Source organism: Haliotis rufescens, unplaced genomic scaffold (genome assembly GCF_023055435.1).
Source record: "Haliotis rufescens isolate VD_foot unplaced genomic scaffold, xgHalRufe1.0.p SCAF_44, whole genome shotgun sequence".
Taxonomy (NCBI): domain Eukaryota; kingdom Metazoa; phylum Mollusca; class Gastropoda; order Lepetellida; family Haliotidae; genus Haliotis; species Haliotis rufescens.
In genome coordinates, this window is record NW_025964157.1 from 2286198 (window position 1) to 2304227 (window position 18030).

General features: G+C 40.4%; 1 protein-coding gene across 1 annotated transcript in view; it reads right to left on the minus strand.

Annotated features, from left to right (window-relative positions):
• Positions 1–16133, minus strand: part of LOC124136059 — a 125355-nt gene extending 109222 nt beyond the window's left edge. Inside the window, exon 1 of the mRNA XM_046501830.2 lies at positions 15949–16133. Coding sequence (XP_046357786.2) covers positions 15949–15997 — 49 coding nt within the window. The 5' untranslated portion in view covers positions 15998–16133. The remainder of the gene's footprint in view (positions 1–15948) is intronic.
• Between the last annotated feature and the right edge of the window lie 1897 nt (positions 16134–18030).

Sequence of the window (18030 nt, forward strand, 5' to 3'; positions counted from 1 at the left end):
CCGCCTAGTTCTCTCATACAGCACTGCCACGGAGTTCGCATTTAGTCCTCGCCACTTCAAACAGAATAACGAACTCTCGCGATGATTAATTAACGCAGATAGCTACAGGTGTGCTGATACCATTAAAGTGAAAACAAACCATTCCGCCGATAAAAACTTTTACTTAAAGTAATGACAGAAATTGCCAGCACTAACTTAGAGAAAAAAGGCGTGCACATATAGTATTTACAGCGCTATTGGCAAAGTTCACTGTAAAATATAACAGCTCACAGTCACTTGACTGCCGTTTGTTACCCTGATTGTAAACCCTTGATCAAATCTCAATCATTCTTGCTCAGCGCACTTTGCAGTTTTACCATAAGTAACATTCCTTATCGGTAGAATGGTTTGTGTTCACTTTATAAGTATTAGCACACATGCAACTATCTTCGTGAATTATTCATCGCGATATTTCGTGATTCTATTTCAAGAGGCGATGACTATAGGCCTCTCATACATCACTTGGGGCGGTCGGGTAGCCTAGTGGTTAAAGCGTTCGCTCGTCACGCTGAAGACCCGGGTTCGATTCCCGACATGGGTACAATGTGTGAAGCCCATTTCTGGTGTCCCCCGCCGTGATATTGCTGGAATATTGCTAAAAGCGGCGTAAAACCATACTCACTCACTCACTCACTCATACATCACTTAAATCTTACAAGTGGCAGTTTTCCTCAAACAGTTACATTGAGGCTCAGGCATGTTTTCATTATTACTAACACAGTGTAGTAAATGCCACAATCTCACATTTGGCTATTTCCGTCAAGCCTGGAAAAAAGACACGACTGCCAATGCCGCAATATTCGCCTACGCGTGGAAACAGCGCGAAACAGCAGTGACGAAGCAGAGGCAGAGTCCTCATGCTTATAACATAATCAGAGTGCACGATTCGCTCTATGTTGGGAATAGAGCTTTGTGTGGCGAGGGGCGAGGGGATAGTCTTGTGGTTAAAGTACTCGCTCGCTCAGGTCCGATTCCAAAAATGGGTTCAATATATGAGACTCATTGTGGTACTCCCGCCGATGTTGCAATGTGGATATAAGCGGCGTAATAAGATACTCAATAATTCATTCATTGAATCATTCATTCGTGCACTAACAATTGGGCTACCTCGCTGCTACTTTAGACACTTTGCCTATTTTTTTATTAAATTTTGTTTAAATAAATATGTTCCCAGATCATGAAAGAGGACGTGACGTTCGATACGTGTCCACACACCCTTGTTGACGAGGACGTGACGTTCAATACGTGTCCACACACCCTTGTGGAGGAGTCCTTGACGTCCAGGACGTGACGTTCAATACGTCCAGACACCCTTGTGGACAAGGGCTTGACGTTCAATACGTGTGAATACTCCCTTGTTGACGAGGACGTGACGTTCAATACGTGTCCACACACCCTTGTGGACGAGGACGTGACGTTCAATACGTGTCCACACACCCTTGTGGAGGAGTCCTTGACGTCCAGGACGTGACGTTCAATACGTCCAGACACCCTTGTGGACAAGGGCTTGACGTTCAATACGTGTGAATACTCCCTTGTTGACGAGGACGTGACGTTCAATACGTGTCCACACACCCTTGTGGACGAGGACGTGACGTTCAATACGTGTCCACACACCCTTGTGGAGGAGTCCTTGACGTCCAGGACGTGACGTTCAATACGTCCAGACACCCTTGTGGACAAGGGCTTGACGTTCAATACGTGTCCACAAACCCTTGTGGGGGAGTCATTGACGTCCAGGACGTGAGGTTCAATACGTCCAGACACCCTTGTAGACAAGGGCTTGACGTTCAATACGTCCATACACCATTGCGGACGAGGACGTGACGTTCAATACGTGACCATACATAATGGCTTGGTTGATTGTATAACATCGTACTCCGAATGAGTGGGACATGGTTCATAGTATCAACCTCTGGTTTGTGTGGCACAAACTCATTATGGCTGCTTTATATTTTTACGTACCAACAAAACTGTCAACGTCATCGGCGTGTGGAGAAGCGCGAAATTCAAAATGAGTTTGAGTAATAAATATGGTATTTCTTACCTCGGTATTTGGTTATATAATTTCATACATTAAAGTTTACACTGTTTCTTTCATGCTGGTTGGCTGAACTGGTAGTCACGTGATCTGATATTTGGAGTTCACACGATGTTAACAACTTTTTTGTGAAATTGATCTTGTGAACTTTTGCCGGGACCATTTTCTGGGGTTTTCCCCGAATTCTCGATCGGTGTTTACAATCAACTCGTTTTTCTATTTTCCTTTAATCCTTGCATTTATCAGCAATATAATTTATTTAGTATTTTTGCCTTGTCTTGTAACATTTCATCTGATTTAAAAATAAATAAATGCTTTGTTTCTGGTGTTTAATGTCGTCTAGCTGTTAGATGAAACAAAATGGATTGTCCTTACGGTGATTTGGATATGGAATGGCTATCTTTCAATACTAATAACGCAAGTAAGAAAATGAATTCTGTAAAATGACAGGTGAACGCAATCGATTTATTGAGTGATATTGACTTTGGTGCTTTGTTTTCGGAAATGACAATGTTGTACCTTGCTCAGATGTGGCCGTTGACACAGATCAAAGCGACTGCTCCTGGTCAATCCCAAACTAAAACCCGATTCACTATCGTATCGGGAAAAAATCTAAGATTTTGAGAAACCATAAAACATAAAAAGGTATTGAAAGAAACTTAATTTTTTTTTTTTAAAACACACAAAAAAATTGCCTACCTGTTTTACCGATTGGTCATCGGAGACGAGAAAATATCCGTAGACGGAATTACTATTCCGATTTCTGAGTTGGCCGACCATAAAATTCTCCGTGCATTCTAGGCCGAGAAGCGGCGGCACGTGATGAATGACGGGGCACAGAAATGAAGCTGGCATCGGGTCATACAGTAGGTCCATCTCGGGTGACAAGAAACACCAGCTAAGTAAAGTATTACAGCACCCACGACAAATCCCAAACTCCAAATACCCTGCCGCATAACACACAAGTTTCAGAGCACTCCGTTCAATCCCCACCAGTCCATTCCACATCGTTCAAATTGGTTTGCGATTATCCAAACACATTCATAAATCGGTGATATTCCCAATTTGCTTGTGCCATTGGAGGGTTCATGCGTCGGGGTATTTTCCATAACTGTTCCATAAACGTCATTTTCAACAGCAGTAAGTATAAATTTCATCCTCATGCTCCCGTTCGACTCGAAATGCACCTCTTTACAAACTTATATATAAATCCACACTTGGATGGTTGACCTCGCCTCGGTCCATCGAGTCATGTTTATGTTTTTATTCACTTTCCTGTTAACTATTTTTAAGATTTGATTGATACCAAATATCGTTTGTCAATGTATTCAGAGAATAAAATTATGATGATGTTGACATATTTTCAGATTATGTGGTATATATTTATAGAACTATTTTACGTTGCGTAACTGAGTATGAGTGGGGAAACTCTGTGACCGAGAGCCGGCAAATAACGACAAAATAACATTGTTGCATTGTTCTTCCGCGAAACCAGAGAACTTCAAATTTAAGCAAACACTGTTACGATATTCAGCAAGACCGATAAACTATAAAGTATGACATTATAAGAATTGAACGTCAGTTTGGATGGGTTCATTGAAGTGTGAACGATTTATAAGCGCTGGTTAAACTGTGCGAACCACCTCAGGCTCCACAGTTTAACCAGCGCTTTTAAATCGTTTCACACTTCAATGAACCCATCAAAACTGACGTTCAATTTTTATTTGGCCCTTCTTCCTCGATAGTTTCAACACAGTCCTTGGAATTGCCCTCTAGCTATTTCTCATGTATTATTAAAGGACATTTCCCCAGATGTCTAGAATCTTCAGCTCCAGTTCAACTGCACTTCCTTTGTTTTTCCGACGTCTCTGAAGCTTGTTTTTCAATTTTGGAACCAACAATTTTCAAAACAAACTGACTCTGACAAGGGGAGTTACTCTTCGCCAGGGTGTCTCCAAACATGCACGGGATTCTTTGATCCAATAATAACCATTCATCAGAAAAGACAATTTTACTCAAGTATTAAGCTACTGTTTTCGCTCGCCGTACTCAGTCCGTGCGGCGCGATGTTTCAAATTGTAGTCCCAATTTCTTATTTGTTTTCTTAAATTTATTTTCATAAAGTCTACACCTTGTCGTTCTGTTGGCAACAGGTATGTGTCAATTTTCACTTACTCGTGCAGTAATATCTTATAAATGTGGCTTCTGGTTCACCCAACATAAAACGTTCACGAGAATCACTTGGAGTCACTCTTCTCCCACGTCCAGTACGAGGTGTGTTTTCAATGGAGTCTCGCGTGTGTGATGTGGTTTACGTTTTCAGAAGTTTGAATTTCCCACTAATGTATCTAATGATATGGCCATCCGCTGCATAAAGATCAACAGACTTGTTTCATTAGATCTTGGTTCGAACCAACGCCTGGAACGATTAACATTAAATGTGTAGCATATAAATAAACTATAGTTAACAAGCGTCTTTGGAAAGTGAAATGTTTTAATGTGTTAACTAAACTGCCGAGCAAAAGAAAATATACACTTGAACATTTGATTTGACCAAACAGTTGTCGATATCAAAACAGTTGACAAAGTAGACATAATTTATGGATAGCAACTTCTTTAATGCTGTAAAAAGCGACGTTTCGGTATAGATACTTATACCGTTGTCAACCAAGACTGAATGAGGGACATTGTACAGAATATATATAATAGGTGGAGGATTAACAGTAAAAACAATTGCATACATGTGTTGGATAACATGAGTAAGTAATGACAACAGAAGGATAATAATCATATATGCAATTGTTGTTACTGTTAATCCTCCACCTACTATACATGTATAAATATTCTTATAAAGCATAAGAATTTATGGATGAACAATTTCTTTATTACAATTAAGAGCGACGTTTCGGTGTAGGTTCTATCACCGTTAACAAGCAAGTGATATGCAGAGTGTGGTTGGCAAGTATGTATACAAGTAGGAGGCAATGTTTATACAGTAGAGTAGACATTGTTATACTGGAGTAGATCTACACTGAAACGTCGCTCTTAATTGTAATAAAGAAGTTGTTCATCCATAAATTCTTATCCTTACTTAGTACTCCAACTTCTAAATGCCTATCAAAGACGTTAATGTATATATTCTATACAATGTTCCTCATTCAGTCTTGCTTGGCAACGGCATAAGGATCTATACCGAAACGTCGTCTTTACAGTGTTAAAGAGGTTGTTATCCATAAATTGTGTCTACTTTGTCATCCGTCAACTTCTAAGTAATGCCTATCACACAATTCACCAAAACAGATGCTGAAATATAAGCCGTTGAAGGTCAAGGTCGGGGCGATAACAGGATGCAGTTGATCCTGGTGACATAAAAAATGCTGATTCATCAATAGGAGCTCGAGGAAAAAAAGAGCTATATGTTTTAAGACAATGTTAAAACATGACCAGTGTAAAAACACCGACAAGTCATCCATTTAGAGTCTTCTAACATTAACGTCATGTCAGGACTAAAAGTACCCACTGCCCAGAGGAGTGATCACTGTAAGACGTCTCGCTACTACAAGCTACATCATTGCTAGGGCAGTGTATGTCATTTTTTTCAGTTCTCGTCAAAGTTCACGTCATGGACATTATTTTAACATTTTATGTTTCATATAGCCCCGGGGCCAGAGAGCAGGTCGGTACAGCAATGGACGGGACTGAAAAATAAGTTCGTTATATCGGTCAGTTCGTTATAAGCGTGTTCGTTATAAACGTAGTTCACTGTTAGAGCTACGAAAAACATTTCCATAATTATAAGAAATCTAAGCTAAAGCAGAATCTAATGTGCTGTTGTAAATAAACACAGCTCATAATTTTGTGTTCATAATTTCAGCCTCCGTCTGCTTTTGCAAAATAATTCAGCCTAAAAAAATTAGTCTTTCCCGCAAGATGGCCATCGTCATCAATGAAGAGCATTTCGTGAGCAAAACAGTAATCTTTGACATAGAAACATGGCCAAGCCAAACACTTATTTGTTTTAAGAAAATTAATGGGGAGGAGTTTCCGTTTAAAAGACGTAAACAACATTTTGCAAGAATCTTTATCTTTGCCTCATATATGTATAATGGAATGTGGAATGTTTAATAAACAAACCAAAATGTAAATCAATACGCTTAAAACGTTTTTGTTTGTCGCGGGCTATGATAGGAGGGAGACCATTACATAGACATGAGTGAGTGAGTATAGTTTTACGCCGCTTTTAGCAATATTCCAGCAATATCACGGCGGGGGACACCAGAAATTGTACCCATGTCGGGAATCGAACCCGGGTCTTCGGCGTGACGAGCGAACGCTTTAACCACTAGGCTACTCGACCGCCCCCATAGGCATGAGTAATCGTTGGACATATGTATACAAACTGTTAAGAGAAACTTTAACCTTGCCTCACACATGTATTGTAGTATGTGTGCATACGAAAAACCTAAATAATAATGAGGATATTTTAATATTTTGTGTTTGTGGCGGACAGTGATCGGGGGAGCAATGTCTGTCACGGAGGCAGGCGGGGAACTTTGACCTACAGTATGCATTCTTAAAGCAATCTATTGGTCATGGATTCTATTCTTTCCCGCCCTGAAGGCGGGGAAGTATAAGGGTTAGTTTGTTTTTGATTGGAGGAGAGCGCCATTTTTGGTTTCTTTAAAAGAATTGGATTTTGTAAAAAGAAATGAGAGTGACTTAACCTGGATACGACTGTATAATATATTCACAATGTTTTGGTTGAACATAGTAACATTCCTCTGAACATACTTCAAATCTAATCCGGAAGTAATCACAACACAAACCAAATTAACCAAACGGGACTGTACACAAGAGTAATGAGTGAGTGAGTTGGGTTTAACGCCGCTTTGAACAGTATTCAAGTTATATCACGGCGTGTCAGCTTAATGTGGGAGGAGAGCCCGAAGTGATGCAGGTCTTAGACGTTCACCACTATGGTGCTCACAAACCTAGAAACCGAGATTCGAACCCACAATCATAGGTTTCTGGGGTGTCCAAGGGGCGCAACTCTGCACAGCAAATTGCGGCGTCTTAGATGACTGAGCCACCCGTGCCCCCTATTGCTCAAGAAACTTGCAACAATGGTAAGAGGTATTATGTCTAATTTTCTCTAAGGATATCGTCCTTACAATGGTGTTCAGTGTACAGCCATAGCTTTAATAGCTCTGTTGGGTTTTCTTCAGATTCCCCTGCCAATGAATTGGATTGCATTTAGCACGCGATTCTGGTCATGCAGGGTATTTAGAGCCTAATCAGATTGCTGATACTGACAGATAATTAGAGGACATTTAGCCTTAGATATTTCTGGGGTTTTTTTGTGGCCACATGTATAACTACCTTAATACTGAGGCAGGAGAGACGTGCTTTTGTCCAATCAGTCAGTCAGTCAAGCAGCTTTTATGTCAAATCATCCCCTCGTCACTGTCAATGATCTTAGGGTAGCATTGCATGTGGATTTACTCAATGGAGTTGATTAACATGTTTGTGTTACTCGGCCACAATGATCGAAGTGAGGTTTTTCGCCGCTTTTAGCAATATTCCAGCAATATCACGTGAAGTTAAGCAACGTCGGTCTCGGAGAGTAGTTGGATGGGTGACCACGTCCAGCAGCTAGACTCCTGGGAGTTTCTAGGGCTTCGGTCCTGCCCCACACTGAAGCACATGTATCACATGCGGTGTCTCGTTAGGCAAGTGACTTTGTTCGAAATGTGCCTCTGTTCACCCAGCAGTGAGTGGGTACCCGGTAGGATGAGATAGTAATGTGGCTGTTAACCTTCTAGCGCCTCACAGGCAGCTTGGGATGTATACTCCCCAGGGAGATGAGAATGAAAATCGAGTGCTCACTGATCCATTGACCGGGGTAATAATAGTGTAGCGCTATGAGCATCCACTTGGTGAATGGAATCTGGCGCATTATAAATGCAATTATTATTATTATATTATTATTATTATTATTATTATTATATAATGTACAGCAATTAAGGAAAGTTGAACATGTCAAATAATTTGTACAACCGTGTTCTTAAGTCGCCACAAAATGTAAATCATAATAATCGTGCGTCTCTAAATTATATTAAATGACTGTATTATGGGCCTCTGACCTTTATACTGAATAAATCTGTCTGTCCGTCCGTCTGAAATCAGCACATTAAACTTCACTTAATCCTCCAGTGTCACACTTGTCAGTCAATATCATGTATACCCACCACGACCATCAATGCCCGCCCAGCCCGACAACGTGTAGAATATGTAAGACGTCTGGATCACAGGAAATGAGATTCGACGCCAATCTTCTCGGGGGCCTGTGCTGACTGATCCTTGCTATAAGGGCGACCTGCTCGTGCCGTAATTTGTCGGTCAAGGTGATCCCACAAGTGTTCTATGGGTAATGAGTAAGAGGATTGTGCTGGCAAAGGCCAGACGTTGTATATTTTCATTGTCCTGTTTTAAAATCATCTACATGTGATCACTTATGTTCCAGAGAGCCGTGAGGAACATTCTCCTTGGGTTGTGACGTAAATTAATTCTTAGGAACTCTTTTCGGAAGAAAAAGGTCTGAGCCTTTAACAATGAAGAAAAACAACTGGACTCTACAAAAAACCCGAGTCCCTCCCCTTAGTTGTTCATCCATATATCTTAGCCTTACTAAGTATTCCAACTTATAAATGCGTCTCAATGTTTCTTCAAGGTGCATCAGTGCCATGCCCGTGGGATTCACCAAGTGGTAAGCCACTAAGACCTGCATCACGTCTGGCTTCCCACTACATCAACCTGACACGCCGTGTTGGAAACGGAACTGTGGTGTAAATCCAGTCATACGCTAATAACACAAATCTTACCCATGAACTACAGCATATGCCATGTTTGTTTCGTGACATAACATTACATTTTGACAAAAACAACATTACATTTTGAGAAACCGTTCATGGCATATGTAACCGTTGCACACGGAATGTTAAATCAAGTTTTAAATGAAGCCATCGACCGAAAACGAAAAACAGGAAGACCTACAGTCCCACGTGACCTATATACGTAATGGAATTCCCTTACTGCACACGTGTAGTTAGTGAGTGAGTTAAAGTTACGCCACTTTTAGCAATATTCCAGCGTACGTGAGGCATTTCTGAGAATTGACGAGAATAAGACAGGCCTTTTTAAGTTCTTAGCTGAACAAGTTATTTCTTTAGAATGTGGGGACAGACAAACTATAAGCACTTACCTCTCACAGGTTCTGTTCAGAAAGGGTAAGCCTTTGTCAATGATCTGCATCCTTGTTCATATAAATAAGCTGACACAAGGCTCTTTTTGAACATGTCAAATACTGTCAGACAGGGTCCTGATAGGATTATAATTCGAACAGTTGATACTGATCGAATTGTTCTGACCATTGCATTTTAAGACAGAGTATATGTGTCTCGTGTGTTGTAATCTTGATCAAACAACTTCTGAAGGTGTATGACGCTCTTTGAAATCTTGGAGAAAAAAATCCTGCTCGATTGTACCTCAAAAGTTGTGAAATGTAAACACCAAAGGCTGGAGCTGCTTGAATATTGCTCGACATAAAGGGAAACTTATACAGTCATCCCTCTTGCCATACAGTCACAGGTGGCACCAGTCACAAACACTTGCAAAGGCAAGTCAAATTGTTCAGCTGAAAAAACACAGGAACATGAGGTACAAATCAAAATAGGGGATTGAATGGGACATAATTTTTGTTCACGACGCGTCAAATTTGGAAATGTCCTCCACATGTCTACCATAAAACTTTTTGAAAGCTTAACTGAGACCTCGAATGTTGTAACATTGATCTAACAACTTCTGAGTTGTATGGCGCTCTTTGAAGTCTTGGTAGAAAGAGCATGTTAGATTGTACCTCAAAAGTTGTGAAATGTAGACACCAAGGGCTGGAGCTGCAGGAATATTGCTCGACATAAAGGAGAAGCTGTCTTTGGAAAGTTGAAGACATCCATTTGCCATGCAGTCTTGTAGCGAGTGTTTTGTCACTCTGAATCTTTATGCATAGATCTAAGTGAGTGAGTGAGTGAGTGAGTTAATGCTTTACGTCACATCGGCAATATTTCAGCCATATATAGATCTAAGTATGAAACAGATGAGACGGCCTCACTGGTCTCCTTTATTTCTAGTTCAGGTGGTAAATCAGTGGAAGGGAATTAGCTACTTGATGGTTACTGAACGATATCAGATCATCGATATACCTGAAGCTTAAGTAATCTTGGAAAATTGCTAAATTCGGCGTTAAACAACGAACAAAACACTGTAATGATTATGCACTGAAACGTGTTTTTATTGGAGATGGCCATGCAAGTTTCTCAACTTGTGTCTTCATTTGTCAAAATGTGTGTGAGCTAAACGAGCGAGCGAGAGTTACCCACCACCCCTTTGAGCCCCCGCTGACACATCATATCTCTGGTTTGGGTAGTGACATTTTCGATAAAGTCTCTGCACACGCATTAGTTCACACAAACCATGTAAATGAGAGAGTAATGTAAATATATACCACGTAACTCGAAGAAAACTTTTGTAGAATGTTCCCAAAGGAGTTATACACACAAACTACTGTCTTATAGGTAATAACAGGCACTAGATTGGAAAGTCCTCATGTTGCGTAATTATGAACTGTTCAGTCACTCAGCTATCAGTTAGACGAGGCGTAAATAAGCTCCACGGAATGGTATTTTTTGTTGTGTTGTTTAACGCGGCATTCAGCAATATTCCATAATATTCCAGCTATATGCAGCGGTCTGTAAACAATCGAGTCTGGAACAGACAATCCAGTGATTGACATCATGAGCATCGATCCACGCAATTGGAATACGATGACATGCATCAACCAAGTCAGCGAGCCTGACAACCCGATCCCGTTAGTTGCTTCTTGCGACAAGCATAGTCGCCTCTCACGACAAGCATGGGCTGCTAAAGACATTTTCTACCCCGGATCTTCACGGATCCCAGGCCATGGTACACACAGCGATATGACAATAATATTAGTGCTTTGAGGTACGGGCCTACGGTCTGCGGTCCTTGGATAAGAACATAAACTGACAGCTTAAAGAAACTTTACCACTTGAAATTGCAAAGACAAGCTCGAACTAAATCAATGCAAAACACATCGTCCAAACACAACAATGCTTTATGCAGAAGGGGATACACGTCCACGACCTGTTTTGTCGCAGAAAATGCGAAGAAGTGAAAATCCTGTGCCGCTTGGGCAGCCGAAACTACCCGGTCAATAAAGGTATATAGATGATACGAATGCCGTGTCAGACACCACCACAGAAATGCCGCTACTGACACCCGAACAACGCGAAGAGCCCTGGGTATGATACAGATGGGAGTCCACATGCCCACATTGCGAGAACTTTTGGTTTCTCCCTTGTTCCTGATGCCACGTTACAGACAGACCGGGCAGACATCAGAAAGACAAAGAACAGGCTGACCCATGGTAACTACGCCCAATGAAGACCGGTACTTGCGTCCTTTGCATCTCTGGAATCTATTCATGACAGTGACGTCATCAGCGACAAACGTCTTAGGGCATATGGTAAGTCGACAGACAGTGTCCAGGCCACTTGGGGCTCAAGGAATTAGGGCTTACAGACCTTCACACCAAGCCGATTTGGGTCGCCGGAGCTATACCGGAGCACAGATTTGGCGATTTTCGGTGATCGGTACTAGTACGGCAGCGCAACGGTATCACATCGCATAGAACGGTAATACATCGTCAGAACATCGGCGAAAAATTTGCCAACGGCAGGCGACGGTAGAAATTGTTTAACATGCTCAAAGATTTCCGCCGTTAAGCTGCCGGAGCGAGCAACGGACCACAACGGCAGTACAACGGCAATACCTCCATAGCGTAATACTAAACATTACACAGTAGTGGTGATATATTTTCGCCCTGCCTGACCCGTGATTGACAAGGAAAATACGCCGATTCTGTATTATATGATTGTACCATTGATTTAATATCACTGTACATATTGAAACTAACGTTAGAAATCGGCCCTCAATTCCAGTGTTTTTCATTTTCGACCACCGTCCTACTCTTAAGACAGTATCAAATGCCTTTGTAAAATCTATTCAGTAAATGTTTTTTTAATCTTTAAATAGCCATTAATGGGTGGATAACGAGTATCTTTTCCGCAGTTTGAAACCGTTTCCTACATCCCAACTGCGCTGGAGTAAGCATATCATTGGCATCCGTCAATTTTAAAATTCCGTCAATCGTTCATTTAGAATACTGGTAAAAGGTTTTCCCAAACAGCTCAATATCGTAAAAGATCTTTACGAATTTGGATCAAATGGATCGCCTTTATCTTTGAAGATAGTTTTATCATTCCTGGTCTGCTACGTTTCAGGGATTACACTTAATGAGAGCAAAAGATTGAAAAATCAGAATATAGTGGGGCTAGTACTCCATTGCTATCTATGCTATGATCATTCTCGACAAAACCTAGCCCGGAAACCTTTTTTCATTTTTAGTTCCTTTGCAGCTTTTATAATTTCTTCAGGTGTTGCATCATCGTTTAAGATGTTACAATCATAGAACAAAGCTGCAGTTGCACATTATTATGCTAATAATTCAGAATCATTCATTTTTTTCATTTAAGGTTTTATAAAAAGGAATTAATATCACGGGTTTTCGAATTATTTTCTTTCTCACTTTTAGTGAGGATCATCCAAAATGATGAGTCGACTCCATTAAAATCAGAAAAGAGCGGAAGGCACATTTGTAACACAATAACATAATCGACAACACTTTTATCTTCACATGTTGTTTTACCTATCATTTTATATTTTCCTAGCCTGCCATTACCCATAAACACATTTAATTTTTTACAGATTTCAATAAGTTTAATGCCAAAGTTATTTATTCTCGTTTGTCCTGTATTGCTCTCTCACGCGTGGCAACTCACGTTCATCGAGTACAGATTCAGGATGAAATTCTTATCTCATTTCATCAATATCCTAATCAAATTCTTCAATTATATATTCGTCCTAGGTTATTTGTCCAGACATTAAAGTCCTAATTAAAGTGAGATACTCACTTTTTGACATATTAATTATGGATTGCTCATTTTCATAAAATGTATCTTTTGTAATATCCTTTGATCCTTCGGGTGGGATATAAGTAAAGATCCTGATCAAAATTAAATAGAGCTTTACATACTATTCCAAAGAATGTAATCGCATGTTTCTTCAGTTACGGACATACAATATCTTCTATCTCTATATTCACTTGTACATGCTACACCTATACCTACTGCACGCCGAGCAGTGCCCTCCCTATTCTGAAGAAGAAGAGTATATCCGGCTATATCATATCTTATCCAAACTGTTTGTTTTTGGTTTTTGAAATCCAATTATGTCTCTTTAGCTATTAGATCAATACATTCCTTATAGTCAAGGCGCTTTCTGACGCAACGTAATTTAAACTTAAGAAACTAAGACTATTATTTTGGTCATTATCAGCACAGTGATTACCATCATTATCATCATCATCATCATCATCACATCATCAACAGTATAATCATCATCGCCATCAGCATAAAGCACTTACCTCAGCATCATTGTCAGCCCTATCTGTGATAACATCATGAATTTCAAATATCTTTACAACATCCACAGCATGTGGGTTCACTTCTGCATCTTTAGGTTTATCAGTCATAGAAACACCCGTAATGCTGATATCAGACACAATATGAACAACATCTGTGTTTACTGGGGAATAACATGGGATGTTTACCTGGGTATATTTGGTGTTATTACCTGTGGTAGTCTCTAGATTACAGGTCTACAGGTTATACTGCAAATGTCATATTTAGACTCACTTGCTTTACCCAATACAATTACCTCAGTAAACAGTGTTAGTGTTTCTGTCCTACCTAAATCTAATGTAGACTCCTCTCCACCCTCGCATCCCTGTGGCTAATTCAAACAGGTTCGGCTCTATATGGCGGGAGTAGCGACTTTTTGGAGATTATTGTTTATATAGAATATGTCAACGCTGATGATGTCCTTTTATACCCAGACCAGCCGTCTTTAGCAGTGACATGAGTCCCCCCCGTCTATAAGAGTTTACCTCCACCGGGAACTACTCCTGAATACCGAAGGGCTTATCTCTCAAATTCCTCCCTGATCTTCTCACTGCAACTATCTCAGACGAATACTAGTACTTGAATCTGGCTATCATGGCGAGTGGTCGGGACGGTCTCATGGGTTAGCTGGTGTGCAGTTAGCTAATGCGAAGAACACGTTTGAATTTAATTGCGGTCCAGACCATTTGTAATTCTGACGGTATAAAGTTCCTGAGAAACTTTATAAATTCTTCGAATGCCTCGGGTTTCTTTCTCTGGTATTTTATTGACGATCAGGTTGTCTCGGTTTGAATAGCATTTCAAATCGATTAGAGCTTCCTTAAGGCGTGTGTTCTCTTGCTGATGTTAATAAATGGTGTGTGAGCCAAGCTGAATCTTTAAATGACTTAATGTCTTTTTCCATATCAACTTTACACTCTCTCCATTCATAAAAAAATGGAGCTACATTATTTAAGCCTTCTTCTTGGCTGATTACTTTTTTCCTTCCGTTGTTTCAGTTTTTTTGTACTTTCAGATCCAGATGGAATTTAGTGTTCATGTTCGCAATTGAGACTTCGATGGAGTCTAGTTTTGAGAGCTAGCTGTTCATTGTGTTTAGGGTTGCCAGGACGTAAAAATTAAAGACATCTGGAGATACTTGATTATCGTTAGTTTGTACTGCTGGAGTAGGCTATATTCAAGTGAAGACTCATTCAGTATATCTAGTGACTGCTTTACAATGCTACCTGTTGAGCCAGCGCTCATCGTGACTTGTGGGACTGTGCGTTCTGGGGTGTCCCATGTATTCGTGTCAGACTCAGCTGTGCACACCGACGAGGAAGACTGTTTCTTACCTATTCTATGAGTGAGTGAGTTTGGTTTAACGCCGCTTTTAACAGTTTTCTACATCACGACGTATCACTTGACGAGGGGGGTAAGCCCGAAATGATTCAGTCTTGGACGACGTTTACCACTTTGTTGAAGCCCGCGAACACGGGTTTGGAATCGGCAAACCTAGAAACATAATCGGGGATAACCGGAATTCAAACCCACTACCCTCGGGTTCTGGCATGTCCAAGGGACGCAATTTGAACATCCACTGCGTTGCCTTTAAAGATTGGGCCACCCGTGCCCCCTATTGTTTTGGAGTTACCTATTGAAATGGAGAGTTGCAACCACTCGGACTTGCTCTTCTGTTTCATGGTTTCATATGAAATCTGCCATGAAATCTGCACGCAATGATAAATTACACCCCTAACCCTCATGAATTAACATTAAAAGCCCCATGTCAAGATTTTGTATTTATAGAATTAATTATACCACAGATACTCGGTAATGCCGCGTAGCACGAACGTTATTCTATGAACTTATACATTTAGGCACCTTGATTCGTCCATCTGTGATTTTTACCCTGGTGATTAACTGGGAACGGTACCGTCACGATTAACGGAGTTCCTCAGTATAGTAGTGGCGACGGAAACGCTTCCGTCAGTATGGATATGCCGACATTTCTAAATGAACAACTGAAGCCTTCGCAGATGCGAATGTGATACAAACTGTCACGGCGCATTATAAGCAATAGGATCATTTCTGATTTAACAGATGCATAGTTGGTCAGGAGATATACACATCTACAAAGTTATTACTAGGTATGTTACAGATTCTCAAAATAGATCCCTCGGAACAAACCATGGGTAAACGCAAAGACAACATAGATGATATACTCACGTGCTAGTTGGTGATTCATCGGAAACCACAAGTCACGACCAAGATGCATTGATCCTTGTGTGAATATGCGTAAAACTACTCTTACATCCCCATCCTCATCCACATTACAGGACGTTTCAGAAATCCAAACTCTACAAGAGGAACCTATAACAAACGCCAATAGCGCCGTGGACAGGCTGGTTGTGAATCCACCAATACGGAGCAAGCGTCGGCGAGAGTCTCACTGTTCAGTGCGATCAATGCCCGCGTCTTACATACAGTGGACGCTTCACGCTTTTCATCTGGTTCAGTAATTGGGACTTTCTGACCCCCGGTTATTATGATCCACGACACAATTAGATCCCATATTGTGTGATCTTAATTGAGTTTGTGCTGCTAACAGAGCTACTTAAGTGAAGCCAAGAAAAGCACACATGAAGAAAACAATATCTGGCCGTGAGTGACAGATTGAGGAATTAGATTTGCCAAAGAGATGTTTGGCCCAGAAAGCAAACTTTCCCACATGCTCAAGTGACACTGAAAAAAGAGATGGTTATTTGTTAGCTATAATACCTCGTTAGGGCCCATATGTTATAACATAGAGGATAAATTTAACACTGTCAACGAATGAATTGTTTGGCTAATTTTGGACAATTTGCGTATAACGGTACTCTTTCATGAACCTTGCATTGACACAAATTTGAATGTTAATAGCTTATTTATACCCCTTTATATCAGGTGTTAGTTTGTACTACATGTAGACTTTGATGATAGTGATTCGATTAGTGATCCAGTTTTATTTATAGCCACTATGCCAAGCACGCTGCTTCGTTTTGCCTCTTAATTAATTACAAAGAAGACATGTTGTCAAAATACACTCAGAAGATCCTACGATTATGTGGCTTTGTCCTTCAAGGGAAACTACTTTCTAACGCATTTTAAACAATTAATTAGCGCGTGTGATATAATCCGCTTTTGTAACGTTCTTGTCTTGATTTAGTTAATGTCGCCAAGTGTTATAAGATGAAACTGTGGCTACTCAAAGAAGAGGGTAATTTCAAAACGTGTATATAAACATAGAGCATGATTCACTTTCAATTTGCAAACAATACCAGGCGCGTTAATTAATATGAAACCATACTTAAATTAATAAAAGCAATAAAAAAACTAAAGTCTGTTTATTACTATCCTTTCCAGGTATTATATCCGGGAGTCTGTTAAAGACGTATTTTGACATATCAACGTGTTTTCATCCCATGAAACGCCCAAGTTTTTAGTTTTTTGGCAGCCTTTCAAAATTGTTCCAGAAGGGCCGCACATATTCAATAGTTTTTGTGTAAATAAACAATCTGATTCCAATGTCTAGCATTTTCCAAGCTGTAGTGCCGAGTAATAATAATATTATCATTTTTAAACCGATTTTAAAAAGGAATGTTATTACAAAATATTTGTTTCCAGTATTTCAAAAATAATCCCGACAGTGATGCTCAAGATGGAGATGAGTGTCTGAAGTAAGAAACGAGACCCCTCTTCGTCCCTTGATTAAATTTGTTCGTAAAATTCTGTGACGTGATCCTTATTACAGCGTTTCAAGTGAAGACTGTAGACAGAGGTTCTGTACCAAGTGTCTAGCAGGGCCCACACAATTGGATCATGTTTAGTCGTTGTCTATCGCAATTATATTATGACCTGATCAGTCAGTACTTGTTAGTGCTTTGTTAAATATAAGAATATTTTTTATCTTATCCTGCATTACTACTTAATGCTTCTACTGCTTTTCTTTTGACCTAGGAGACGGAGCTGTGAGAAGTCCTGTTACAAAAGTTGTTGTACCAACTGGTTGAGCTGCTTCCCTCCTCCCTCAGCTACCACGTGACCGGAAGTGACGATATCACGTATAATCACATCACTGCTTGTCAGCGGACAGAACCAGATAGCATCCTTTGCGTATCATTTTGCTTATCCTTTGATAACCAATATGATCTCAATTGTGTTTATTATAGTCTGGTGTCCTGGGGGGTCTTTTCAGGCCTACCATAGCAAACTTCCGCCTGACTTTGGCTATTCGCTCGTGTGTTGTACCATACGCCATCTTGTTTTGCC